This window comes from Pongo abelii, chromosome 3 (assembly GCF_028885655.2).
Source record: "Pongo abelii isolate AG06213 chromosome 3, NHGRI_mPonAbe1-v2.0_pri, whole genome shotgun sequence".
In the NCBI taxonomy this organism is placed as follows: Eukaryota; Metazoa; Chordata; class Mammalia; order Primates; family Hominidae; genus Pongo; species Pongo abelii.
This window is the reverse complement of record NC_071988.2, coordinates 124,129,321-124,156,084: the sequence shown is the minus strand read 5'-3', so window position 1 is coordinate 124,156,084 and position 26,764 is coordinate 124,129,321. Positions and strand designations below refer to the sequence as shown.

At 37.5% G+C, this 26,764-nt stretch overlaps 1 protein-coding gene and 1 long non-coding RNA gene across 5 annotated transcripts in view; one reads left to right on the top strand and one right to left on the bottom strand.

The window, feature by feature from the left end:
* The window catches only part of NFKB1 (nuclear factor kappa B subunit 1), a 115,938-nt gene that overhangs the window by 28,459 nt on the left and 60,715 nt on the right, over positions 1 to 26,764 (bottom strand). For all 4 annotated transcript variants that reach the window (XM_054553513.2, XM_054553514.2, XM_024245821.3 and 1 more), the window contains 6 exons: positions 21,884 to 22,032; positions 11,972 to 12,135; positions 9,974 to 10,132; positions 8,385 to 8,489; positions 6,110 to 6,201; positions 4,274 to 4,412 (listed from right to left, as the gene is read on the bottom strand). In XM_054553513.2, coding sequence (XP_054409488.1) covers positions 4,274 to 4,412; positions 6,110 to 6,201; positions 8,385 to 8,489; positions 9,974 to 10,132; positions 11,972 to 12,135; positions 21,884 to 22,032 — 808 coding nt within the window. The remainder of the gene's footprint in view (positions 1 to 4,273; positions 4,413 to 6,109; positions 6,202 to 8,384; positions 8,490 to 9,973; positions 10,133 to 11,971; positions 12,136 to 21,883; positions 22,033 to 26,764) is intronic.
* On the top strand, positions 11,213 to 23,838 carry LOC129058813 (uncharacterized). The gene is made up of 3 exons (XR_008524225.1): positions 11,213 to 11,349; positions 22,380 to 22,467; positions 23,622 to 23,838. It is a non-coding gene; the product is annotated as an uncharacterized LOC129058813 (long non-coding RNA).

Sequence of the window (26,764 nt, the reverse complement as noted above, 5' to 3'; positions counted from 1 at the left end):
CCAGTAAGATTCCAATGACAAGAAACTGATACAGAACATTCCACATAAGCTTTATAAAAGAACCTGCTGCTTGAATCTCCACAGAATTGAATATGGAGACTTTCACACTCCATATTCAAGGGATCATTTATCCTTGCGGTCTGCTTTTGACAATGGCACCATGGGATGTACTATGAAACATCAACCTATTTTAGAAGGAACTGAAGCAGCCACTTACTACAAGTTCTCCTTTTGCAGGAGAGGAAACTGAAGCTAGGAGGGGTTAGGTGACTTATCTGAGGTCACAATGGAGTCAAGATCAGTCTCAAAGTGCAGTGATGTTTTCATTATGTTAGGCTGTCATTCTTTTGAAAACACTCCAAAATAGCTTTGTATAATAATAACCAGTGACTTTAATAATCAATGACTTTACATAACAGTTGATGACTTTAGATAATAGTTCAATTCACAAATACGGATAATCTCCTAGTGTTTGCTACCTATTTCTGTGCATGTGCCTTAAAAGTACCTCATTCTCACTTTTCAGGTTTTAGTTTACCAGTAAAGGTGCCTGCATTTATCTTGGCCATACCTTTCATAATTTAAAGATCATTTATCCCTAATCTCCATCTTTCAGACTGAAAAATCATTATGGTCTTTTTTTTTTTTTTTGCTTTTGTACGGCAGTTCCTCAACTATCTTCCTCCTCTGCCAATCGTCCTTCTCTTGATTATTTCAATTGTCTCCCCTGCACCCAACCATTTCCAAGAATTTTTTGTGAAGTACAATGTTGATGACCATAGAGGATGCAGAGCTCAGGGCTGGTTCTGTATAATGTTTTATATTTATGTATAATGTCTTACCTGATGATACCCAACATATTACTAGCCTTATAGATGAGGATGGCAGCTTGGCTGGTCAATCAATAAGTCAGTCCACAGATATTTAATGAGCATTTTCTATGCAACCTATACTGTTTTAGATGGCCTATGACCTAAAGAAGATTCTTTGTACTCGGGGTGGTAGGAAGACAATAGACCCATAAATAAATAGATAAGACAGGTTTACATATTGATAAACATAATGAAGAATATAAAATTAGGCAATGAGATAGGGAATGACTACAGAGACTGGGGGTAAGGGAAAGTGTGTTCAATGACTTCTGGGAAATGTATATAATGTTTCCCTGGGTTGTACAGTTTGGATCCATTTCTATTTACTTACTCTAATGCTAAATGGCCTACTACTTTTCTGACCAGTTATATTGCCTGGTCAGATTATTTCTCCTTGGTCCTATTATCTTGAGTTTTTATAATCCAGAAGGTTTCCATAGAATCAAGTAATTTGTTGTCCTCATGTATATATATGTTGTCCATTCTTTCCTTCAGAGCTCAATGGGTAAGTATTTCTCCAGACAGTTCTTACACTTTGCATTGTATGACGCTCTTAATCAATGACAGCCTGGAAGGTAGGCGCATGAAGCATACAGGTGCAATTTTGAACTTTCAGGTGACCCCATTCACTAATCCCTGCATTGGATAGTTCCTACTATGATAACGAAGCATTAAAGTAATCACCTGAACATGCCCCCGCTATAACATACTTTTCTGAGGCATAGATACCACTGGGAAAGGGAGACAGGCAGCCTAGATACCAAGCTGAGCTTTGAATGTTTCTAGGTTCATACACATACAGGTAACCTGGGTTTTCTTTCTTCATGATTCTCTGTGTTAGCAAAAACTGACATTATTTGAAGACATATTTCTGGAGAAGAAATCTATTTTTTTCCTCAGAAAGTCTAAAAAAAATTATCCATATTTTTCTTGTGTGTCTACTTTTAAAGAAGGGTGTTTAAATTAAAGCAGTGATTTTCACATCATTTTGTGTAGGCAGAAGCATTCAAAAGACCTCCAGCAGCTCCTGATAGGGAAGTAAGGAGAGGTGGGACAGCCTCTCCGAAGGCCGAGCTGGCAGGGCCCTTCACCCCTATTTTAATCAAAGCCTACCATGTCCATACACTGGGATTTTGTATGAAATCTCATGTGAAGAAAGAAAAGTTATTGTGCTGACAATGTTTTCAAACCACCAGGATATAGAGTGCACTACAAATCTGACCAAACAATGGAGAGGCCACAACCTCAGAAAAGAAACAAGAACTTGCAGAACCGTTTTCTAAACCCTCCTGTGGCAGCACGAATTCTAGGAAAGGAAAGCCCTCTTCAAAGACTACCTATCGCATCTTGCTCTCACAGGAGACAACACCCACCCATGTGGCTTGTTGCTGCTGCACCTTTGCGGTTTCCAACCTCAGCAAGGATCTGGGTGCCCCGTGGCAATCATTTTACTGACCTCCCTTCCCAATCTCACTTCCCTCCAACTGGTGGGTTTCTAATTTTGTTTGTGCCACAGCCCCTTCTGCAGTCTGGTGAACTCTATGGATCTCTTCTCAGAATCATGGTTTTCAGTATGTAAAATACAAAACAGGATTACAAAAGAAGCTGATGATATTAAAGTACATTTCTATCCACAGACTCTTTGGGGGTCAGTGGACTCTAGGTTAAGAAATACCTTTGGATGATGACTCAGTTGGTGCCTGTTATATCTCGTTTTGAGATGATTCTAATGCTAAATTTCTCACCCTGTCCTCTCTTGAGTTCCAGTTCTGCCTTTTGATCTGCCTACTAAGAACTTACAACTTGACTTTCCCACAGGGACCTAAAATATAACATGTTTTACTCTGAGCTCCCTCTTTTCCCACCCAAATCTACTTTTGCTCCCTTGTTCCTTTCATCAAGTCAACAACATCACAAGCTTCCTGGTCAGGGAGTCTTAGACCCATCTATGACTCCCCGTCTCTCCTACACCTCCGACCTCTAGGCCCTCTTGACAGTATCACTGTATCACAGTATCACTGCACTCTCTCTTAAGTCCACCATCTCCTTTCATTCCTGGCACTAGGACCTTTACTAACTGCACCGTTTCTCACTTGGATTCTTGCATTACTCTTCTGACTCATCATCTGCCTCCTAAATGGTACCCTCAGTGGTGACATAAAGAAGTCAGAGCCATCATTCCAAACCTAGGCAGGCCTGGCTATCTCTCTCTAGAATTAATGCAAAATTCTTAAGCTGCCACTCACAGCCCTCTTTAGCCTGGTCCTGGCCTTCCTTACCTACATTGGCCTTCATGTCCATCCGAGCACTCAGAACACTTGTTTCCCTCTGCATAAATGCTGTTTACCCCTCTCTTTAAGCTCCTCAAGTAACTTAAGCCTAGAGAACCCTCTCCTTCTCTTTTTAACACCCAACTGCTGAAATATACCCGAAATGCTGAGGGCCAAATGATATCTCCTTGATGAAGCCTTCTTTTTGGAGGCTGCTTTAGAATAAAGGGACCAAAGGCTCTCTCTTCAACATTCCCATATATTTTTATGGATGCTTCACTTTTGGTACTTATTAAAATCATAATTTACATTATAACTATTTAAGAAAACTATGAGTGCCCTTTCTTAAAGCATCTTTTGTGAGAGAAAGAATGATGCCTTACTCATTTTCATAGTTTTGCAGTGCACGTTGGCCAAGTTTTCTGTTACACCGCCTGAGGCTGGTTGACTAACTGGCTGATTCTCCTGAACAGCAAGCCTGATTTTTTCATCTCAGCTGCTTGAACTCTGAGTTAGTCAATAAATGTTAGATTCTCAAATTCAAAGACAAATTCTCAATGTCTAAATCTCATATAAGCTTGGTGGAAATAACATTATTTTAAAAAGCTGGACTAATTCCATGACCTCAAAATAATATACTACTGTCTCTTCTAAAAATAAGCACCATGGATCCAGGGACCTGTTACTAGAAAGCTGTTCAAAGGAGGTGACTAACTGATCTTTTCTAATTAGCTTGTCCTCTTCTCAGAACAAGCACAATGGCAAGACATGGCAGCTCAAGCCTGTAATCCCAGCACTTTGGGAGGCCAAGGCCGGAGGACTGCTTAAGGCCAGGAGTTTAAGGCCAGCCTGGACAATGTAAGAAGTCCTCATTTCTATTAAAAGTAAAAAAAAAAAAATTAGCCCGGCATGATGGAGCACACCTGTAGCCCCAGCTATCTGAGATGCTGGGGCAGGAGAACTGTTTGAGGCCAGGAGTTCGAAGTTGCAGTGAGGTATGACTGCACCATTGCACTCCAGCCTGGGCAACGAGTCAGACTCTGTTTCAAAACAAAACAAAACAAAACAAAAACCAAAAATAAAATAAAATAAAATTAAATATGAGCATAAGATTTTAAACAACTGACTTACCTTTGATTTCAGGATAGTACAGGAAAGGTTTTGGTTCACTAGTTTCCAAGTCAGATTTCCTCCGAAGCTGGACAAACACAGAGGCTGGTTTTGTAATATTAACATCTTTATACTTTGGAGTTTTGAAGACGATGGCAAACTGCAGGATACGAAGAACCACATGTTGGTGTAGGGCTACATTTTATTTTTGCAGTAATGCTACTCATTAAACACATTCCTTATGCTTTTCTTTATACCCAATGTTTAGACACAGTGTACTAAAAAACATCGTGTCCTGGAGAAAGTTCCAAACTCAGAATTCTATACCGATACATTTTTATGAAATTGCTACTGTAAAATCAAAATACAATGCTGTGCTAATGTACTACGAAGCTTTATTATTTCATTTGTCTATTTCCAATGTCTTCTAGTTGTAAATATCATGCTTATAAAATTCACTGCATACACTTTCTTCTCTTCCAAAGCAGCCTTAAAAGCCTCCAAGATTATTTATAGCAACATCAGAAAGACTGGGTATGGAAAGAGAGAGATGGCCACAGGCCAGTGATGGAGAGAAGAAACTAAACATTGCTTACATTGGCATCATAACACATTAGTTCTTGGTGGTATGTTAGGGATTTCAGCATTTTTCAGTTTGATTTTTTGACTAAGTAATATATTCACAGGGATAAAGATCTTGTAAAATACAAAAAAACATACAGCGGTATTCTCTTTGACATTCTTGTTCCCCATCCATGCAGTTCCTACAGTGTACCAGCCAGTGGTAAATACTGTTATTAATTTCTTAGGTATCCTTCCAGAATTTCTTTATGCATGAACATAGAATCATTTCTACACACACTTTGCTCTACACCCATCTTTTAAAATATTTTAACACTGTATAATTGAGATCTTTCTATATTAGTTCACAGAGTACTCATTCTTTTGAATAACTAGATGATATTTCATCAAAAGGATAGACCATAATTTAACTGGCCACTTACTGATGAATATTTGGATTGTTTCCAATTTTTTGTTACCATAATACTCTTCAATTACTTGTAAATAGGAGAATAATCATTAAGGTGGGGGCTCAGCATTATCATCTGTTAGTCATTTAATCAGCTGCCATTGGGAAATCTTCATTTAACAGGACGACATCAGCTTCAATTAGAAGATGACTCCTAGAACACCCTTTTAAGGTGTTATCATAATTAGGTGTTATCATAAAATAGGTCTCATCATAATTACTTTGGTAGAACACTTAAAAACATTTTCATTAAAGGACCTGTGGGGCACTGTCTTATGGGTTAGGGGATTAGGCAGCAATTAAATATCTTGCCAACATCTCAGAGCAAACGATCTAACAGAACCTTGCCCATAACTCTACAGTAGGTAACTTTTTTGAATGACCTGCATGAGTCTTAAAAATAGTACTGTTTTATGGAAGTTAAATATTTATGATTTTTCCTTTTTATAGATGGAAGCTAAGTACTAAATTTCAACAAGGCAGAAAGTATAAAATGATGATAATAATATGGATCATGCCTATAATCCCAGCATTTTGGGAGGCCAACATGGGATAATCGCTTAAGTCCAGGAGTTCAAGACGAGCCTGAGCAAGATGGCAAGACATCATCTCTACAAAAAAAATAAAAATGAAAAAACTAGCTGGGCATGGTAGCATGCCTGTAGTCCCAGATATTTGGTAGGTTCAGACAGGAGGATCCCTCGAGCCCAACAGCTGGGGGATACAGTGAGCTGTGATTATACCACTGCACTCCAGCCTGGGTGTCAGAGTGAGATCCCATCTCTAAAAATAATAAGGATTAATAATAATAATAATAAATCACTTACTTGTCTATGAACATCTGTGGGGGAAAAATCTCCAAATCCTTCCCAGACTCCACCATTTTCCTCCTCTTCATAAAATCGAATCTGGATGTCATCTGCAAACAATCACATTGAAGTGTATAATTTCACATAGTGTAATAATATTTATAAACATGTTGAAAAATAAAACCGGTTTAATATTCTACCTACTATCTATTTACACTTTTAAAAAACAAGATCAAAAGGTTAAGTCTTTTAAAATCTTCACAAATCACTGACTTTTTTCATTATTTACCACAGTAATGCGCCCCAAGTTTCATTCACAATGACAGAATACTAGATTTACCTAGTTAACCTGAATTTTCTTTTAATCTTTGACCTTACTGCTTCTCCATCCTTAAGCCAATCCTGAGAAACATGAACGATGGTGGAAGAATATTAGAATCCAATGAGGCAGTGCAATTCAATATATAGATGTACATAAAAATAATTAACTTATATAAGTTTTACTATTAATGTATGGCAGATGCTATTCTAAGTGCTTCATATATACACATATTAACTGATTTCATCCTCACCACAACCTTGTGATGTAGATGGGTACTATTATTATCCTCACTTTGCAAAAGAGAAACTGGGGTCCAAAGAGGTTAAGTACTTATCCAAGGCTGAACAGCTAGTACTTGGAGGAACCAGGATTTGAACACAGACAGTATAATTTCAGAGTCCAGGCTCTTAACACACTATTAAACTGTCTCACTATAATAGTCTCTTAGTTCATATTGAGTAATTGGTCAAATACTATAATGATCAGGTCCCTTCTAATTAAAATGTAATGCTTAAATTGCACACTCTAGTCATGGACTCTATTTACTTCTACAGAAATGTGACAATATAACTTAGGTTGGCATCTTCCTGGCTTCACTTTCCATTTCATAGAAAGGGCCACACTATTGACTTATGAAACAAAGCTTTTATTTCTATGTAAGCAGAATTTTAGAAATACCTGGAATGGATAAAACATCTTACAATCTCCTTTGCCTTCAGGCAGGACTACACTGGACCTAGTTATTGAGATTCTTTAAGCCAAGTACAAGACATTTCTTACTAAGCCATTCCAATGTAATGATAATGACTAAGGATCTCATTTACAAATAAAGGTACTCAGATTGTGTTTACTTACAGTATGTACACCCGGGAATCTGGAAATGAGTATTACTTGGACAGAGTGGATTGGAAGAAGGCTGACACTAGTGTAGGCAGAGAAAGTGTAAACTTCTTTTTTTTGAGACAGGGTCTCGCTCTGTCATCTAGGCTGGAGTACAGCAGCATGATAATAGCTCACTACAGCCTCAAACTCCTGGGTTCAAGCAATCCTTCCACCTCAGCCTCCCAAAGTGCTGGGATTACAGGCATGAGTTACCATGCCTGGCTGTAAATTTTTTTGGATAAAGTATATATGTGTTTACTTTAAAATCTGATCCCATTTTTTTCTGACTATATACCTCAGAGCATTTAATCTCATATGATAATTTTTTAAAAGCCACATATCTTTTATTGATTTATTTTACTTATTTATATTTTCAGTTAGGTATTTGCTTACTTTGAAAATGCTCACCCTGTAGTAGATAGATATTTATTATACTACACTTTCCAATTATCATTTTATTTAAAAAAAGAATGCAGTTTGAGAAAATAACACATTTTCCTCAGCTTTTACTAATCTATCAATGTTGTAATATATCTAATGAAAGATAAATGCCAAGAACCTTTCCTCAAAGGGAAAACTGTGAGAGAAATGTGCTCTGAGAATTTCCCTGTATTCCCTGTTTTCTTTCCTTTTCTTAGTTAACATCACATCTGTGGAAGTGTTCAGAGAAGTTCTCTCAGTGTTATATCAAAGCATTGCAAAATAAATAAAAACAATTTAATACTATGTAAAACATTATTCTGTGTGTGTATTTGTATGGGTGTCAAGAATGGGCTATAATTTATTTTTGTTTAACAAAGTACAGATATTAATTTTAATGTATAAAGATACTGAAAGTCACTGATTATAATTATCCCGATTTTCTTATTTCTTTTTACTTCCGTGGGAAATCTAAAAGTGAATTAGTTGACTTAGGAAAAAATAACACAGACAATTTACATTTGGAAGAGGTAAAACGTAAATGCTTTTTAAGACTTTCTATGGCAGCAGAGGGACGTTTCTTGTCCACTGCTGAAATGCGACTCACAGACACACTCAGAATTGTAGTGTGTCAAGATCACACCTCTTGAGATCAGAGAATGTATTTACCTTTCTGAACTTTGTCACAGAGAAGATAAATTTCCTCCCCTCCAGTCACACATCCAGCTGTCCTGTCCATTCTTACAATTTTCAAGTTGGATGCATTGGGGGCTTCTGTTCACAGGGGAAAAACAACAAATAACATGATTAATCCTCAGCTCAACAAGCCAGTCCTTTAGGTAGGACCCTCCCCTTAGCACACACTACCAAAACAAAGCTTTAATACATGCTTTCACTAACAAAGTAAATAAAACAAGAATGGCTTCTGAAGTTCTCGGAACACTTCTTAGGCATGGGTCATTTATGATCACCAAAACAAATGAGGTAGAAAGGAATAGGTATTTGTTTCTCCCTCTAACACAGAGAGACTGATACAAAAAGAGAAAGAGCTTTTCTGATGTATTGGGAAGTACCAAGCTAATTGATTTCTGGGCTTTCAATGAGGTCAAGACTTCAATTCCAAATTTGTTCCCATGATTCTGCTATTATTCTATTTACAAGAGTCCTAAAAACTTTAGGAAAAGTACAGTTTTCTTAAACTACTTACTACCTTTTATTTTACAGGTAAGGAAAATGGAGATGTTATGTTTCTTTTTCCCAAACGAAATTAGGATTCTGTGCGGTGAAGAGGCAAAACTTTCTTGTGGTAATAGCATAAAGCTTCCTTTTTTTTTTTTTTTCTCCAACAGCTGCATTTTAAGGTGATTCTGTGGTATGAGTCTGTATCATTTTATAACCTTTCACTTCCCTTCAAACTTGTTTAAATTAGAGAATTCAGTTAGTTGTTGTACTTGGAGCACAGAGTTTTCCACACAGGCCAAATTCTATAAACTTTCAATGAGTCTGAGTACTATGCTTGCAGGCTTTTTGGAAACACCTGTCTAATCAATCCTATGCATAATCAAACAAGAAAGTTGCATGGTAAATGCTGAATATTACTGTAAAACTCTTAAAAAGTCCTAGGAACTATAAATTAATATATATATATATAATTTTTTTTTGAGATGGGGTCTCACTATGTTGCTCATGCTGGGCTGAAACTCTGTATCCTCCCACCTCAGCCTCCCAAGTAGGTGAGACTACAGGGCATGACGCCAAACCCGGGTTGAAATAGGATTTTGAAGTCACGTGCTATCTATGCTACTCATTCATTTAACTTCAAGTTTCTCTCTTGATAAAGCTAGTAACATATGGGAAAGAAAATGGGTAAGAATAATAGTTGTCTTTTATTAACTTCTTTCCAGAGCTCCCCCACCACCAAAGAAAATTGGGATTATTCTCCCTTCTAAAAGTATCAACCATATGTCTTTACAGCAAGACATTCATAAATAAGATGAGATGTGACATTTCATGTAAAAGACTAAAAAATGTACATCAAAGGAAAAAGAATTACATGTGTTGAGCCCCTCTTAAAATATCTCATTTAACCTGGACATCAACCTTTCAAGCTAGATTTTCCTATTCACATTTTACAGATGATAAAGCTGAGGCTTAAAGTGATTAAGTTACCTTCCCCAGGACTCAGCTAGCAAGTAAATGGCAGGGCAGGGCTGGAAGTCTATTCTTGGTGTGCCCCCTGTTGGAAGTGAAGTACTCACTACTGTCATAGATGGCGTCTGATACCACGGGTTCCAGGCGCCTTGTGAAGCTGCCAGTGCTATCCGGAAGAAAAGCTGTAAACATGAGCCGCACCACGCTGAGGTCCATCTCCTTGGTCTGCTGCAGAGCTGCTTGGCGGATTAGCTCTTTTTCCCGATCTAGGGCCATACAGCACAGTCCATTCATGCCCAGGGAAGTGTGAACATTTAAAAGACCATGTTTTTATAAAGCCCAAATAATGTAAACTTACAATAAAAACCCATTTTCCTCTTTTTGAAACTCTTCATATTGCTAATAAAATGTTAAAAACAGTCTCATTTATGTCATCCAATATGAAAGGCATCAAAGAAGACCTGCATTTTCTCCAGATTACAGTAAAAACTCTCTTCCATGTATCAGATCGCCTCCCTCCTCTCCTGTCCTTCCCCCGCCTTTCCCTTTCCTCTCTACAATAAGAGTTAAAAGCACACAGGATGTGATGGAATGGAATTAAATAACCCTACTAGGCACCAGCTGTATTGAGAAGTGTGCAAATTATTCCAAAAGCTGTTTGGGCACAAGGATTGAGCTCATTCCACAGTGCCAAGCAGACAGCCTGGCACATAGTAGGTACTCAAAAACAACTTCTGAAGGAACTGAATGACTCAGGGACATCTGGTTCCTTCCCTCCTGCTGGAGTTTTCATGCTGATGGATATAGTCATAATTAAGCTATAATATCATAAAAGGTAGTAATTCAAGAGACAAGTACTACAAGAGAGCTACAAATGAAGTGATGTGGGATTTCAAAGGAGGAGAGAGTTCAGAGGGCTTTGGAGCAGAAGAGGTATTTGCTCTGAATATTGAAAAGGTGGCAGAATTTGAACACATTCATATAAGAGAGTAGATAAAGGCATTCCAGGAAGAGGAGAGAGCAAAAATAGAAAGAATGTGCCAAGGCAGGGAAGTGAGAAATCATGGTGCTCCTACCAAGTAGTAGAGTTTGACCTGAAGGGGCAAAACGGGAAATAGATTGGAAATGCAGCCTGGGGCCAGCTCTTGGGAGATCCAAAAAGCCAACTTACAGAATTTGGATTTTGTAGGCAAAACGGAGACACCGAGCATCAACAAGATACAGAACTTCAGTAATATCTACCTGGCTACGAGATGTAAACTTGATTAGAAGTGGGGAGGGACAGAGACCACGGAGAAGACTACTATAAGAAGAACAATGAAAATGGAATGTAGTGTGGAATGCCAGAGAGCACAGAATGGCTGGACCACAGCCTCGCAGCACAGGCGAGGAGGGGGAGTCAGTGAGGATGGGAAAGTTTTGAGTCTGGGTATCAGAAGATGGAGTATATTTAGTTGAAAACTGATAATTGGTTTTGAATCACGTGAGTATGAGATGATGACTGGACAGCCAGAGTGAAGGACAAAATACAAAAGTAGGAATGGGGCATGTGGTGGGACAGGGAATGGGGTTGAAAAAAAAATTTGAGAAAAGGCAAGAAAATGGAAAATCATACAATTTTTATGATATAGATAATAGTTTATAATGTGTCTGCAGAGCCCAAAGAAAGAAAAATGCCTTATAATAAGGTGAGTTGGGGAAGGTAAAACAGAGGTGTTCTTTAGACAGTCTTGATTTCTGCATTGGTTTTCGAGAGGGTGAAATGGAAATGGTGGGGTGTTTTTGGTAGAGGAAGACACATACAAAGGTATAAATATGCCTCACTTATTCAGAGAGCAGAGATGGCGAGAGGAGGATGCAAGGCAGGCTGGAGATGAGGCTGAAAGTTGCTGGGGCCAGAGAAGGAGGGCTTTGTATGACAGGCTATGGAGCTATAGTTTTTATCCTAGAAGTAGCAGGATGCCATCAAAGGTTTCTGAGCAAGGAAAAGGTGACAGCAGTGTGGGGTAGAGACTAGAAGGGATGCAGATGAACATATAATTCATACAGATGAAAACCAAAGCTTGGACCCCTTGGAGGACCAAGGCCAGGAAAATGATGCTTACCTCCCAGCTGCCGGTCCCCTCCACCTTCTGCTTGCAAATAGGCAAGGTCAGGGTGCACCAAGAGTCCAGGATTATAGCCCCTTATACACGCCTCTGTCATTCGTGCTTCCAGTGTTTCAAATACTTTTTTCTTTGTCACATGAAGTATACCCAGATTTGCAAAGCTGGAGAAAAAACAGTAACAGCAGCAGCAACAACAACCAAAAGTTAGGCACTTAATGTCTAGGGAATCTGGCTTCACTTGTAAATTAAAAAAAAAATACACAGGCCCTCAACGTTTTATACAAATCTCTTGGGGCTAGATGCATTTCAGAATTTAGGGTATTTTTGATGTTAGAAAGGCAATATATGGCCTATACTGCATATTACATAATACTCTAAGCAGGTCTGGGGCACACAATGTAGTCAAACATGTTAGTATTTCCTCAGTGAAATATACAATTGGACTCACCAAATGGAAAAATAAAGACTATAAACAGCTACACATCAGGTCAGATTGGTTTTTACTACCAAATGAGTCTGCAATAAACTTGGAAGAATGTTTTGGTTTTCAGAGCTTATTTGACTTCCAAATTTGATTACAGGAATGGGAGCATATGTGTCTATATGTCTTAATGAGGAAGTCTTACTGGGTTCATTTTAAAGTATTTTCTATGGGAGCTGTATTAAAAATTCAAAATTCAAAATATAATACTAACAACTTCTTAAGAATAAGAAGAGTATTATATTTGGAATGATTATTTTCCTTTTGAATCGTCCTTGGGTTTCTGAATGGGATTTAAAGTCTACCTATAATCTCATCTTCTCCTGAGTTATCTATAAGGTTGGAATTATTTATGACCATTAGAGTTGTCATCTAAGTATACATGTAAACAGGGATGGAGAATCTTATATCTCACAAAGGCTACATATTTATAAAACAAAATATGTGATAAGCTTAAAAAGCAATGAAAATGATTTCTAAGAAAATATATAAAATGTTCCAGCCATTCACTTTTGAAATTAAAGTACATGAAACAAAAAAGTCTATTCAATAAATATAACAGGCAAACAAAAAAGGACTTTACCAAGGAGATTCATTCACTCAACAAATATTTATGCAGATCCTTATCAGTGCCAGGAAATGTCCTAGATGCTTTTGTCAGCAGTAAAAGAATCTCTACCTTCACTGAATTTATATGCTAGTATGACAACGGAGAAGAAACAAAGAAGTAAATTATACAATACAATTTAGAAGGCAATAAGTGTTATCCAGAAAAATAAGGTAGGAATGAGGAACAGGACAGGTGGTAGAAAAAAGCGTAACATTTTAAAGTAGGGAGAGATCACGAAGGACACTCAGTAAAAAGATGACAACTGAGCAAAAACTTGAAGGAAGTGATGGGGAAGACATGAACATATGAATGATTAATGTGGCAAAAGGAACAGTAAGTGCAAAATTCCTGCGGTAGGACCATGCCGGTGTTTTCAAAACACAACGAAGGCAAGGAGGTCAATGTAGCTGGAGTGAAATAAGCAAGTTGTCAGAAGTAAGTAAAGAATTCAGAGAGGTAAGCAGGGGCCAGATCTCCGGCTTTTACTCAGAAAGAAAGAAAGAAAAAAAAATTAGTAGAGGAAAGAAAGAGATTTCATGACAACTGGATTGAAGGAAAGAATGAACAAGCTAAGGTAGGAAGGTCAGATAAAGTAGGGAAGAAAATAGGAGTTATAAGGCAGAATGAAATGAGCACTCATACCAGAGGCCCAGAGAAAGAATAAGTCATGTGTCCAGGCAGATGAAAAAAGTGGATAGCTAAGACATAGAACAGAAAATATACCACTGGAAAATAAGCTCCTTGAAGGCAGAGATCTCTAGTCCCTAGAACAATGCCTGACATATGAGTGTTTAATAAGTATCTGTTGATAAATGAATGCATGAATTAATACAGCACAGAAAAATATGCAACATGACATACTTATATGCGCAGAAGCATAGGCAGTTTTTCAGAAACAATACCTCCATCTTTTGGCCCTTTCAGCCTTACTCCCATATAGAACTTCCCTAACTGCAGGAAAACGAGGTTATCTCCTTTGTAATAGCAATGATAAACATCTGTGTAGTACCTTATACTTTACTGTCAATAATATGCTTTTCATGTATATTGCCTAATCTAGTCCCTGTGAGAAAAACATCATCCTTATTAATTTATTATGTGAATAATGAAAGATTTACTCTGGTTAACAAATGAAACAGTACAGAAGTCAGTCTTCTGCTTCAGGTAACGATAGAGTAAAACAGACTGGATTGAACCTTAAATATCTAAAATACATGAAGAAATGGTTTTTAGACACTAGAAAACAGGCAGCACAGAACAGTAATCTTTAAGAAAAGGGAAATAAATAAGGTGAATCCTGTAATTACTCTGGCTTAATGCCTAGAGAGTTCCAGGCTGCAGCACAGGAAGGAGGAACCCCAACAGAGCCTGGCAATCTCTGAGGTGGAGGAGACACAGTTAAATATTGGAGGAAGCCAAGGAGGCTAAAACTCACAAGCAGAGTACCGAAGAGGAAGAAACCGCAAACAGAGATACACTCAGAGATCACTGGAGTCTTCAGCTGAGTGCTGTGTGTGAGGAAATACGTCAAAGCTGGGAAAAGAACCACCACAGAGGTGGAGGCAGAAAAATTATTGTAACACATATAGGGCTGGAATAGTTCAAGAAATCTTGTAATACATGGAGCATCAGGTTGAAAATTCAGAAAGGTACTGCCTTAGCAATGATGTCAAATTAACCCTAGAGTAAAGGTTTCTCTGGTCTCTCTGATAAAGCTTAAAAGTAAGTTTAGAAAGAATCAAAAGAATCAAACTGTTCCCAAATTTAACTTCATCCCAATCCTCAAACGTATTTAAAAGCACACCAAAAAAAAAAAAAAAAAAAAAAAAGGAATCCAGGACTCAACGATACAAAATTCAAAATACCTGTCATCCAATAAAAAACTAACAGGCATGGAAAGAAACAGAAAAATATAATTCATAATTAGGACAAAAACTAAACAAAAATAGATCCAGAAGACAGACTTTCTACACAAGTACATTGAATAGCTATTATATATTCCATAGGATCAGAAAAAGAAGAAAGCATTGGTATGTTAAGGAGTAACATGGCAGATATGAAAAAAAAAAGACCCCAAACAAACCTATAGAAATTGAAAACTACAATGTCTAAGAAGAAAAAATACACTAGATGGAATTAAGAACATATTAGACACTACAGACAAAAATATTGGTGAACGTGCAGACACAGTAATAAAACTATCCAAAATGAAACAGAGAAAAAAATATTTTTAAAAAAACAGATCATCAGTGAGCTGTGGGACAATTTCAAATAGCCAAATATATGTGCAACTGGGGTTCTGGAAGAAGATGAAGAGGAGTGGACAGAAAAAATATTTGAAAAAATAATGGCCAAAAAGTTTTAAAACGTACTAAATATATAAACCCAGAGATCTAAGGATCTCAATGAACCCCAAGCACAAGAAACATGAAGGAAACTATGCTAATATCCATATAATAAAATTGCTTAAAACTAGTGAGGAAGAGAAAATCTGAAAAGCTGCTAGAGAGAAAAAAAAATTATGTACAGAGGAACAAAGATTAGATTGACAGGTGACTTCTTGGAAACAAGGCAAGTCAGAAGACAGTGGAACAACACAGTTTAAGGATGTGAAAGAATAATACTGTCAACCTATAATTCTTTTTTTTTGAGATGGAGTTTCTCTCTTGTTGGGCAGGCTGGAGTGCAATGGCGCGATCTCGGCTCACCGCAACCTCTGCCTCCCAGGTTCAAGTGATTCTCCTGCCTCGGCCTCTCGAGTAGCTGGGATTACAGGCATGCACCACCATGCCTGGCTAATTTTGTATTTTTAGTAGAGACGGGGTTTCTCCATGTTGGTCAGGTTGGTCTTGAACTCCTGACCTCAGGTGATCCGCCCGCCTCGGCCTTCCAAAGTGCTGGGATTACAGGTGTGAGCCACCGTGCCCGGCCTGTCTACCTAAAACTCTATACTCTTCAAAATAGCCTTGAAAAACAAAGATAAAATAAAAAACTATAAAGACATACACCTACTGAAAGAATTAATCAGCATCAGATCAGCAGTATAATAAAAGGAAGTGCCTGAGGCAGAAGAAAATGATACCAGATAGAAATTTTGACCTAAGAAACAGAATGAAGAGCACTGCGAATGATAAATAAGTGGTTAAATATAAACACCTTTTTTCTGATTTAAAAAGTTTCTTTAAAAGATAAGTGACTGTATAAGACATTTTTCAAGAGAAGACACACATGCCACCAACAAACATATGGAAAAAGCTCACTAGAGAAACGCAAATTAAAACACAATGAGATATGATCTCACACCTGTCAGAATGGCTTTTATTAAAAAGTCAAAAGATAACAGATGCTGGCACGTCTGTGGAGAAGAGGGTACACTTATATACTGCTGGTGGAAGTGCAAATTAATTCAACCACTGTGGAAGCAGTGTGGTGCTTTTTCTTTTTTGTTTTTTTTGCCCTTGTAAACTTGCTTTGTTTATTATTATTTTTTATTATACTTTAAGTTGTAGGGTACATGTGCACAACGTGCAGGTTTGTTACATATGTATACATGTGCCATGTTGGTGTGCTGCACCCATTAACTTGTCATTTACATTAGGTATATCTCCTAATGCTATCCCCCTCCCCCCACCCCACCACAGGCCCAGGGGTGTGATATTCCCCACCCTGTGTCCAAGTGTTCTCATTGTTCAATTCCCACCTATGAGTGAGAACATGCGGTGTTTGGTTTTCTGTCCTTGTGATAGTTTGCTCAGAATGATGGTTTCCAGCTTCACCCATGTCCCTACAAAGGACATGAACTCATCCTTTCTTATGGCTGCATAGTATTCCATGGTGTATATATGCCACATTTTCTTAATCCAGTTTATCACTGATGGACATTTGGGTTGGTTCCAAGTCTTTGCTATTGTGAATAGTGCCGCAATAAACATACGTGTGCATGTGTCTTTATAGCAGCATGATTTATAATCCTTTGGGTATATACCCAGTAATGGGATGGCTGGGTCAAATGGCATTTCTAGTTCTAGATCCTTGAGGAATCGCCACACTGTCTTCCACAATGGCTGAACTAGTTTACAGTCCCACCAACAGTGTAAAAGTGTTCCTATTTCTCCACATCTTCTCCAGCACCTGTTGTTTCCTGACTTTTTAATGATCGCCATTCTAACTGGTGTGAGATGGTATCTCATTGTGGTTTTGATTGGCATTTCTCTGATGGCCAGTGATGATGAGAGCATTTTTTCACGTGTCTTTTGGCCGCATAAATGTCTTCTTTTGAGAAGTGTCTGTTCATATCCTTTGCCCACTTTTTGATGGGGTTGATTTTTTCTTGTAAATTTATTTAAGTTCTTTATAGATTCTGGATATTAGCCCTTTGTCAGACGGATAGATTGCAAAAATTTTCTCCCATTCTGTAGGTTGCCTGTTCACTCTGATGGTAGTTTCTTTTGCTGTGCAGAAGCTTTTTAGTTTAATTGGATCCCATTTGTCAATTTTGGCTTTTGTTGTCATTGCTTTTGGTGTTTTAGTCATGAAGTCTTTGCCCATGCCCATGTGCTGAATGGTATGGCCTAGGTTTTCTTCTAGGGTTTTTATGGTTTTAGATCTAACATTTAAGTCTTTAATCCATCTTGAATTAATTTTTGTATAAGGTGTAAGGAAGGGATCCAGTTTCAGCTTTCTACATATGGCTAGCCAGTTTTTCCAGCACCATTTATTAAATAGGAATCCTTTCCCCATTTCTTGTTTTTGTCAGGTTTGTCAAAGATCAGATAGTTGTAGATGTGCAGTATTATTTCTGAAGGCTCTGTTCTGTTCCATTGGTCTATATCTCTATTTTGGTACCAGTACCATGCTGTTTTGGTTACTGTAGCCTTGTAGTATAGTTTGAAGTCAGGTAGCATGATGCCTCCAGCTTTGTTCTTTTTGCTTAGGATTTTCTTGGCAATGTGGGCCTTTTTTTGGTTCCATATGAACTTTAAAGTAGTTTTTTCCAATTCTGTGAAGAAAGTCATTGGTAGCTTGATGGGGATGGCATTGAATCTATAAATTACCTTGGGCAGTATGGCCATTTTCACGATATTGATTCTTCCTATCCATGAGCATGGAATGTTCTTCCATTTGTTTGTGTCCTCTTTTATTTCATTAAGCAGAGGTTTGTAGTTCTCCTTGAAGAAGTCCTTCACATCCCCTGTAAGTTGGATTCCTAGGTATTTTATTCTCTTTGAAGCAATTGTGAATGGGAGTTCACTCATGATTTGGCTCTCTGTTTGTCTGTTATTGGTGTATAGGAATGCTTGTGATTTTTGCACATTGATTTTGTAGCAGTGTGGTGATTTTTCAAAGAGCTAAAAATAGAACTACCATTTGACCCAGCAATCCCACTGTTCGGTACACAACCAAAGGAATATAAATCATTCTACCATAAAGACACATGCATGTTAATGTTCACTGCAGCACTATCCACGATAGCAAAGACATGGAATCAACCTAAATTCCCTATCAATAACATAAATAAGTAAAGAAAATGTGGTACATATATACCATGGAATACTATGCAGCCATAAAAAGAATAAGATCATATGTTTTGCAGGAACATGGATGGAGCTAGAGGCCACTGTCCTCAGCAAACTAATGCAGGAACAGAAAAACAAATACTGCATGTTCTCACTTGTAAGTGGGAGCTAAATGATGAGAACTCATGGACAAAGAGGGGAACAACAGACACTGAAGAAGGCCTTGTTTCTCCTCTGTATTTTTATATTTATATATCCACTCCTAGTGCTTATCAGTTGGTATATGCTATATGTATTAATTGGAAAAAAGTTCCATGTCTCTACATCAGAGCTGCCAGAAAGCAGAGAGAGTGTGGTGATTACTGGTAAGTGAACTGGCCTAAAGCAAAGTCAAGGAACACAGATATTTTCCATGGAATAAAAATGTCAAAGAACTAAAATATGTTGAAACAAATTGTTGATATTCAGGGTTTGAAATAAAACACCAAACTAAGATTATTATTATTATTTTTTACCAAGAAAGGCAGTGAAGGCTAATTATATAAATGAATAAAAAAAAAGACAATATTAAAGCTAACTTAAAAAAACATTAAAATGACAAATCCCCTACATTACAGCAATCAAACCAGAATCAAGACTTGGCTATTTAAAACATGAATATTTATAACATAGATAAAATCCTTTTGAAAGTAGAAACTAAGTTTATTAAGAATTCATACTGAGGGAAAGGTGAAGATAAACACTCTAAAGAAAGTAATTCTTTTGGTTTTGACAATTTAAAAGTTATTTACCTTCTCATTGCCATTTTTTAGATATCTTTTTTGGTATGTTGGATTAGTGCCTTGCTTGTGAATCTATACTCTTTGCCTAATCTGTATTATTGAAAACCGGCTATCTTAGCTTCATTTCTAGTATTGACAAGTCTAAGACATAATTTTGGCTATCTTCCTAAGTTTCTCTATGTGATACTCTTATCTACAAGTCAGAACTAAACACTAATAATCAATGTCATACCATAAATACGTGTGTGGCAAGTTTGCTCATGTTATTTCATAATATTACGTAATGTTAGTTCAGTCTAGAATTCTGGAGATGTAAACGGCCTAAAGATAACATTCTGTAGTGAAACCCTCTCATTTTATGAAGGAAGACATTAAGGTCCCCAAGAAGTCATGTAACTTGCCCCCAGTCCTCTGTTGAGAGCAACACTACTGGGAATAAAATACTGGTTTCCAGAATGCTAGCACGATGTTCTTTCTACATAAATGCAATAAGTTTTGACATTGAAAATCTTAAAAATGTATATATAGAGAGAGATAGAAACAAATGAATTATGAAGGAAATAGTGTATTTTGGGAAACATTGTAAGCAAAAATTTCTCAGCTAAATATCAAATTAGAAAGTGAGTACTGACTTTTCATAGGAAACACTAAAAACGTTAAGACTACTGAGTCTATTATAACTCTCAAGTGGCATCTTGATTAAATTTCTCACTGAAATTATACAGGGTTAGAAAATCTCACTGCTCTACAACCAGACATCATAATGATCAAACTCAGGAGTTGAGATGCTCAAAATGTTTGCTGAATGAATGAATGAATGATGAGTTCTCCCAACTACTGAGCCCATACCCCACTGCACTACAAGAGTGAAAGAATCCCTCACTTTCCTTAGAAACAATTTACTTCTATTCCCGCTTTAAGGTCTCAAATTTAAATAACCATTAGTTCTTTCTAAAATCCTGAAAGATTACTAAAGCAAAGCATAGAAATACCAAATTATAGACACCATACTGGAGATTTTATAATAATAAATATTAGTAGAAAACTTCATCTAATATGATTATAATAGGGATTAAACAAGACCAAAGAAAATAAACACTTCAAACTGACAGAACCCTACTGGAATAAATCTGCAGCAACACTAAGTGATCAATTAGTCTAAAACTGTGATAATTAGCCTGCATTTCAAAGCTCTCCTAGGTCAATCAGGAACTGGAAGGGTATTCCACAACATATGATGAACAAACTGTGACATACAACAGGAAACACACCAGTCTTTCAAGAGGATGTTGAAACAAGTTCATATAAAGCACACTTTAATTTTTCAAATCAATTTAAGCTTCTTCCTTCAATCTAGAGTCTTTTTTTTTCTAACATCAAAAGAATCCGATTTTAGTGACTTAAAAGAAAGCTCTCTCTCTAGGTTTTTCACACTTAAATATTTTCACAGTCAAACAAAGAAATACCTAGGAACATGAAAGCACAACCTCCAAAATAACAACCAATTTGAAACTTGATCGGAATTCAAAGCCTGAAATGCAACCATCAGCTTAATTATAGTTGATTTAAACAATTCCTTTCTTTTGAGTGAATAAGCCAGATTAACTGGGATTTTAGCATAAACTATTTAAACCAGGATTAGAAAACCCTGAAAAATGTTTTTAAAAATTAAACAAAATTAAAAATTTCTTCTTTTGCATTTAAGGACTTCCAAAGAAAGACTTAAAACAACAATTTTTAGAATTATTGATTGCACATATCAGTTTGTATTGTGTGCTACACTATTATTCTGTGTGCTATTTTAGTGTATTAGGAAGATGAAAATATATGTTTTTTAGCACAATAAATGTCTTATTTAAAAGCTTAATTCTTTAGGATTGAAATTACTTCTATAAAACTTCATTCATTAAAAATTGCTTGTTTTATTTGATCAACCCTTAAATGAATATGTCATTTTTTATTTACATTTCAAGCCTAATGAATGCCAAAATAAATTTGCATTCCTTGGCTTCTTATCTGTGCATACTTTCTAAGCAGCAGAGAGCTGAAATTATATTTATGCATTCACTTAAAGCCCTACATATTCACACTATAAATCCACTGAAGAAATCATCAAGAATGTAAAAATATACATAAAGTGATGATTTCTGCTATAGTTAGGTTTCTTTAAATTTGTCCTTATCTTTATTTCTAGGAGAAAAAAAAATTAATAGTGGCACAAATACCTTGTAGGTCAAGTGACCACATATAAGTGATCATCCAAATTGGGCCACCTTTAAGAGTAGAAGAGGGTGCTATAAACAATTAGGTCAGGTGCAAACTGGGCTGTCTCAGGCAAATCCAGACACGTGGTCACCTTACTTCCTGGAGTCCAAATGAAAGCACAAGTTTACACAGTTTTTTGAGGTCATCTGAGGGTCTCAGAAAGGTCCCTAATGAAAGGGGCCTGTACATTCTAAGTTCCTGCATCCCATATTCTATCTGTTCCTACCTTCCACAGCATCATATACCCCTACTTACCCGACCACCATGTCCTTGGGTCCAGCAGTTACAGTGCAGATCCCATCCTCACAGTGTTTTCCCACCAGGCTGTGGGCATGCAGGTGGGTATTTTTTCCATTTGTGACCAACTGAACAATAACCTTTGCTGGTCCCACATAGTTGCAGATCTATATAAGAAGCACATTCCAAAAGTTAGCACATCTGACTCTCCAGCAACATGGAAACATGTTTATGATAAGCCAGTAAGTATAAAAAGTACAATATAAAATTATTTGTATATGTATATACATGATTACAGCCCTGTTTTTAAAAGTATGCGATGCACAAATGATAGGGTGGAAGTAAATGAAAATGTTAATGGTGGTTGTTTTGTGTAGTGGGAAGATACACTCCAAGAAGCAGGCCACTTAAAATACAGTATGTATTCTGAAAGTTGGAGCAACACATCTTAGAGGATGCTGTGTTGTCATGAAGCCTCCTTTCCTATTAACCAAGAACATGCTTTCCTCTGCAGCCTCATCAAAATTCTTGGTCACAAAAGCTGGGTAAATGACTGATGAGAAAGAAACTGGTGGTTGATGGAAATCAAAGGAAGAAGGCAGGTAAGCAGAAACAGTCCCTCCTAACTCTGTGCCATGTGATTAGACAGGAGAATCTTGCCAGGGACCTGGTTCTGAAGTTTGGCTATAAACACTCAAGCCTGAGGACTTGGCGTCCAGTCATCTCTTAGAATACCTGAGCCTTCAGTAGCCCTCTCTGACTTCTGATAATTGAGTTACATATGCTCAGGTCATAGTAAGTTTCTTCAATTCAAAAAAGTGTACTCCTTAAGTACAAATCCTTAGATTTCATCCCTGTTCGCTGTTGTTTGATTAGAGTTTTCTATTTAAAGTAATTTATTTCTTATTGGTATTTCTTTAAAATGATGACAATAGCAATAAAAAGGAAATAGCATGGAGATAATGACATTTTTAGCAAAAAACACTTAGATATCCTCTTTCTTCTTCTTAGTCACCTAGCCCCTATAGTAGAGTGGATTCCTTCCTTAAGAAAGTGCCAAGACTAAAGTCACACTAACATAACAGAAAAGACCTTATTTTAACCCTCTTAAATCCTATCAAGTCAGAGCCCTGTGATAAATTCAGCTAAATACTTGGAAATGCACTATAATCTCCTCAAAAGATGAACTACTGTCCTGGTTTGCCTAGGACTGAGGGGTTTTCTGGGACACAGGATTTTTGGAGCCAAAACCTAGATTAGTTGTCACCCTATCTCCTTAGCTCATACTGTACTTTTTGAAGAACTGAATAACCTAAGCCCCAAATCTCTCAACTACACAGTAATTCAAAATGCATAAATCTGTACAAGCAGCCCACAGCTTGAAAGAAAGAGAGACAGAGAGAAAAAGAAAGGAAGAAAAGGAAGGAGAAAAGGGAGGAAGGAAGGATGGGACGGAGGGAGGGAGGGAGAGAGGGAGGGAGGGAGGGAGGGAGGATGGGAATCACACCTAAAGATAACTCTCTGATGGAAGTCCTAATGATATAAACTTGAAGAAGACCCTAAACCTGCCAATAATACTTCTTGGAAAGAGACAGAATCCTTTTCGACTAGCCTACTTCTACTATAAACTTCATTAAATGGATTTATATTTTATTGAAGCAGGGTTTTGGTACAATTTTCTTAGTAGGGACTTTTTCCCAACCCAATATTTCATCCAAGAGTTGAAAAGCTGATCAGAGTTGGCATTATTCCCCAGAGGGTTTGCAGGGAGAGAAGTTTCACTCGTCAACAAAGGACAGACTCCCCTACAATCAACTGTGCAGCTCCACCTCAAGGCCTGTATGCATGCACTTGGCTAGAACTGCTGCAAAGGTTTGCTTCTAAACCTTCTAACCTCCTTCTCAAAGAGCAGGGTCCCCAGAGCAAGCCAATCACAAGGAGGGTTTCTAATTAAATTTGATCTTGACCACCTCAAAGCATAAAAAATTTCTTAAACAGGTATAACATTAAAAAAAAAAAACAACTCTGGGTATAAAGCTAATTATGAACTCAGTGCTTTCCGTTTAACAAGGAGAAAGTCTTTGCCCTTAAATGTGGGATGGGGAACGAAAAGTTCTGGGTTTTCTCCAAAGCTGACTGCTGTCCCTAGATACTCTCTATAGATTGCTGATGCCAGTTGTGTTTCGTGGTGTTGACATCTGAAATCAGTCTTTGTTATGATGATATATCCCATAGGGGCTTCTTCAGCAATAAATCAAGAGTGAAAGAACATGAAATAAACCATGTAATTACACTATTAAGTGACACCAGCACAGGAATGCAAGAGAGCAAGGCATGAGGTAATGCTTCACTTGGGTGAAATCAGGTAGGCTTTCCAATTAAATAGGACACCAGAAGGAATCCATAATTAAAGCCCAATCACGTCAGATAATTGGGCTCTTCAATGTTACCATTATGAGGCAATTAGTCTCTGGTACTGAAGGAAAGAGGTCCGAGGTATCCTCAAAAAGTACTCATGTATTTTTCATACTACTACTTCACGACTGAAGGGTGGCAAGAATGAGGAACTGGGTAGTCCCTGAGGTAAAGGAGCTGAACATGCTGCCAGTGACTCATGTGCTGTTGGATCCATTTGAAAGAGTCCAAGTCAGCATCGCATCATCTGGTTTTCACAGAGACCACAGGGCAACGGACAGGGAGCCCCCTGGGTTTTGTGGACTTTCCAAAATACTGATGAAAGAAGAAAGCTGAAGTGTGAGAAGACAATGATACTATTTGCAAGTTATATGGCACATGAAGACACTGGCACTCTAACACGGGGGAGACCATACTTCATAGGATGCCATGATGATGGAGAACTGTTTGCAATTGATTCAGAAATTCATTTGCTCTACGGAGAACTTAGTTCTTTTTATTCAGTCTCCCTTTTACTTCTTTGAATAGTGGTTCCTTTGAAAATTAAGTTTATAGAGAGCAACTGTGGCTGTTAGGTTTTTTTCAAAGAGTCTGAACATTGCAGGCTCTTATTAAGAGTTAAGCTTTCGGGCCGGGTGTGGTGGCTCATGCCTGTAATCCCAGCACTTTGGGAGGCCGAGACGGGTAGATCACCTGAGGTCAGGAGTTTGAGACCAGCCTGGCCAACATGGTGAAACCCTGTCTCTACTAAAAATACAAAATATTAGCCAGGCGTGGTGGTGTGCACCTGTAATCCCAGCTACTCGGGAGGCTGAGGCAGGAGAATCACTTGAACCCAGGAGGTGGAGGTTGCAGTGAGCCAAGATCAAGACACTGCCTTTCCAGCCTGGGTGACAGAGCAAGACTCCGTTTCAAAAAAAAAAAAAAAAAAAGAGTTAAGCTTTCAGTTAAAGTCAAGGAGACAAAGGTGACAAAACTGAGTACTCAGCTACCCAGGGATACTGTAAGAGCATGGACTTTAGGCGCAAACTAGCTGGGCTTGAAGATAGTTCCCCATTTCCTAGTTGTGTGACTTTGGACACTGCTCAGTTTTCCCATCTGTAAAAGAGAGATGATGAGAATAGTATCTCAAAGGGTTGTTGTGAGGACTAAATACGTTAATGCATGTAAAGCCTTTACAACAATGCTCAACAAATAATAGTAGTTTAAAAGCATTAACTTGTCTTATTTATTAATTTATTACTGTAAAGTACTCTTTCACCTAGAGAACTTTAAACAACATGACCATCCTGAGATTTTTTTTTTAAGTACTATCTAAAAGCAGGTGGCTGGAATAAACGACTGATTTAGGTCACTTCTATTTCCAGGGTAAATATTTTTTTGCATGCCATATTTTATTGGACTTTGCTAATTTTCCAGTAGTAATTATGTTATTATAGTAACAGCTATCATTCTTGGAGATACCCAGGACTTCTTGGCATTCTTGATGAAATGTAAGACTTTCTTCCAGGAGCTTTATGACTCAATACCTACTGATGACCACACGCTGGATCTGCTTTTTGAATAAGATATAGAAACCATGGGTCTCAGATCATACTAATCTTAGTCAAATTACCTCTTTTTATTTAAAACAATTTTGTCACGTTGGGGTAAAGTACGTGCTGGTTCTTCAAAGGTGGTTACAGGACTCAGTCTATAATTTTCTAGGAATCAGGATTTGAAATGTCCACTTTGCTCTTTAGGTAAATTCGGCCAAATCACTTTGGCAGAATGTAGAGTTAACATGAATGTAAGAGGTGATACATGAAGTAGTTCTTTTCTGCTTAGCTTTTCTTGTGAAGTGATTGATGATGATGATGATGACGATGGTAATGAAGAAGAGGAGGAGAAAATACACTATTTTCAAACGGAAATCTATCCTGACTTCACTGTGCACCTCACTTTGTCCTCTACTGCACTAAGCAGCAGAACAATGTGGTAAAGTCTAGGAAGTCTGAAGCCAGGCTGCCCGGCTCAAGACCAACTGTTACCACTTAGCTGTGTCAACGGGGAAAGATGGTTAACATCTCTGGATTTCAGTTTCTCTGTCTTTAAAGTTAAAAGGAATAATACACTTGATTTCATAGGATTTTTTTTTTTTAGGATTAAATGAATTAATGCAGTGCTTGGCACTTAATGGGATTAGCAATCCCAAATATAAATCCTCTCTCCCACCTAGGTAATACCTCACTAATAACCAACATTTGTCTATTTATTCAGTGAGTATTTAAAGCCCCTCCTATGTTCCACACACTGCAGTAAATTAGGGGATGAGGCGATGCATGGTGAATGCAGAACAGACACAATCTCTGTTCTTGTGGAGAATTAAAGAGTGGGACTGACACTAATCAAATAATCTCACAAATAAATGTAAAAGTGTAACTGGGAAGAGCTTACAAAGGAGATATATAAGAAGCACTTGACCAGGTCAGGAGGTCAGGGAAA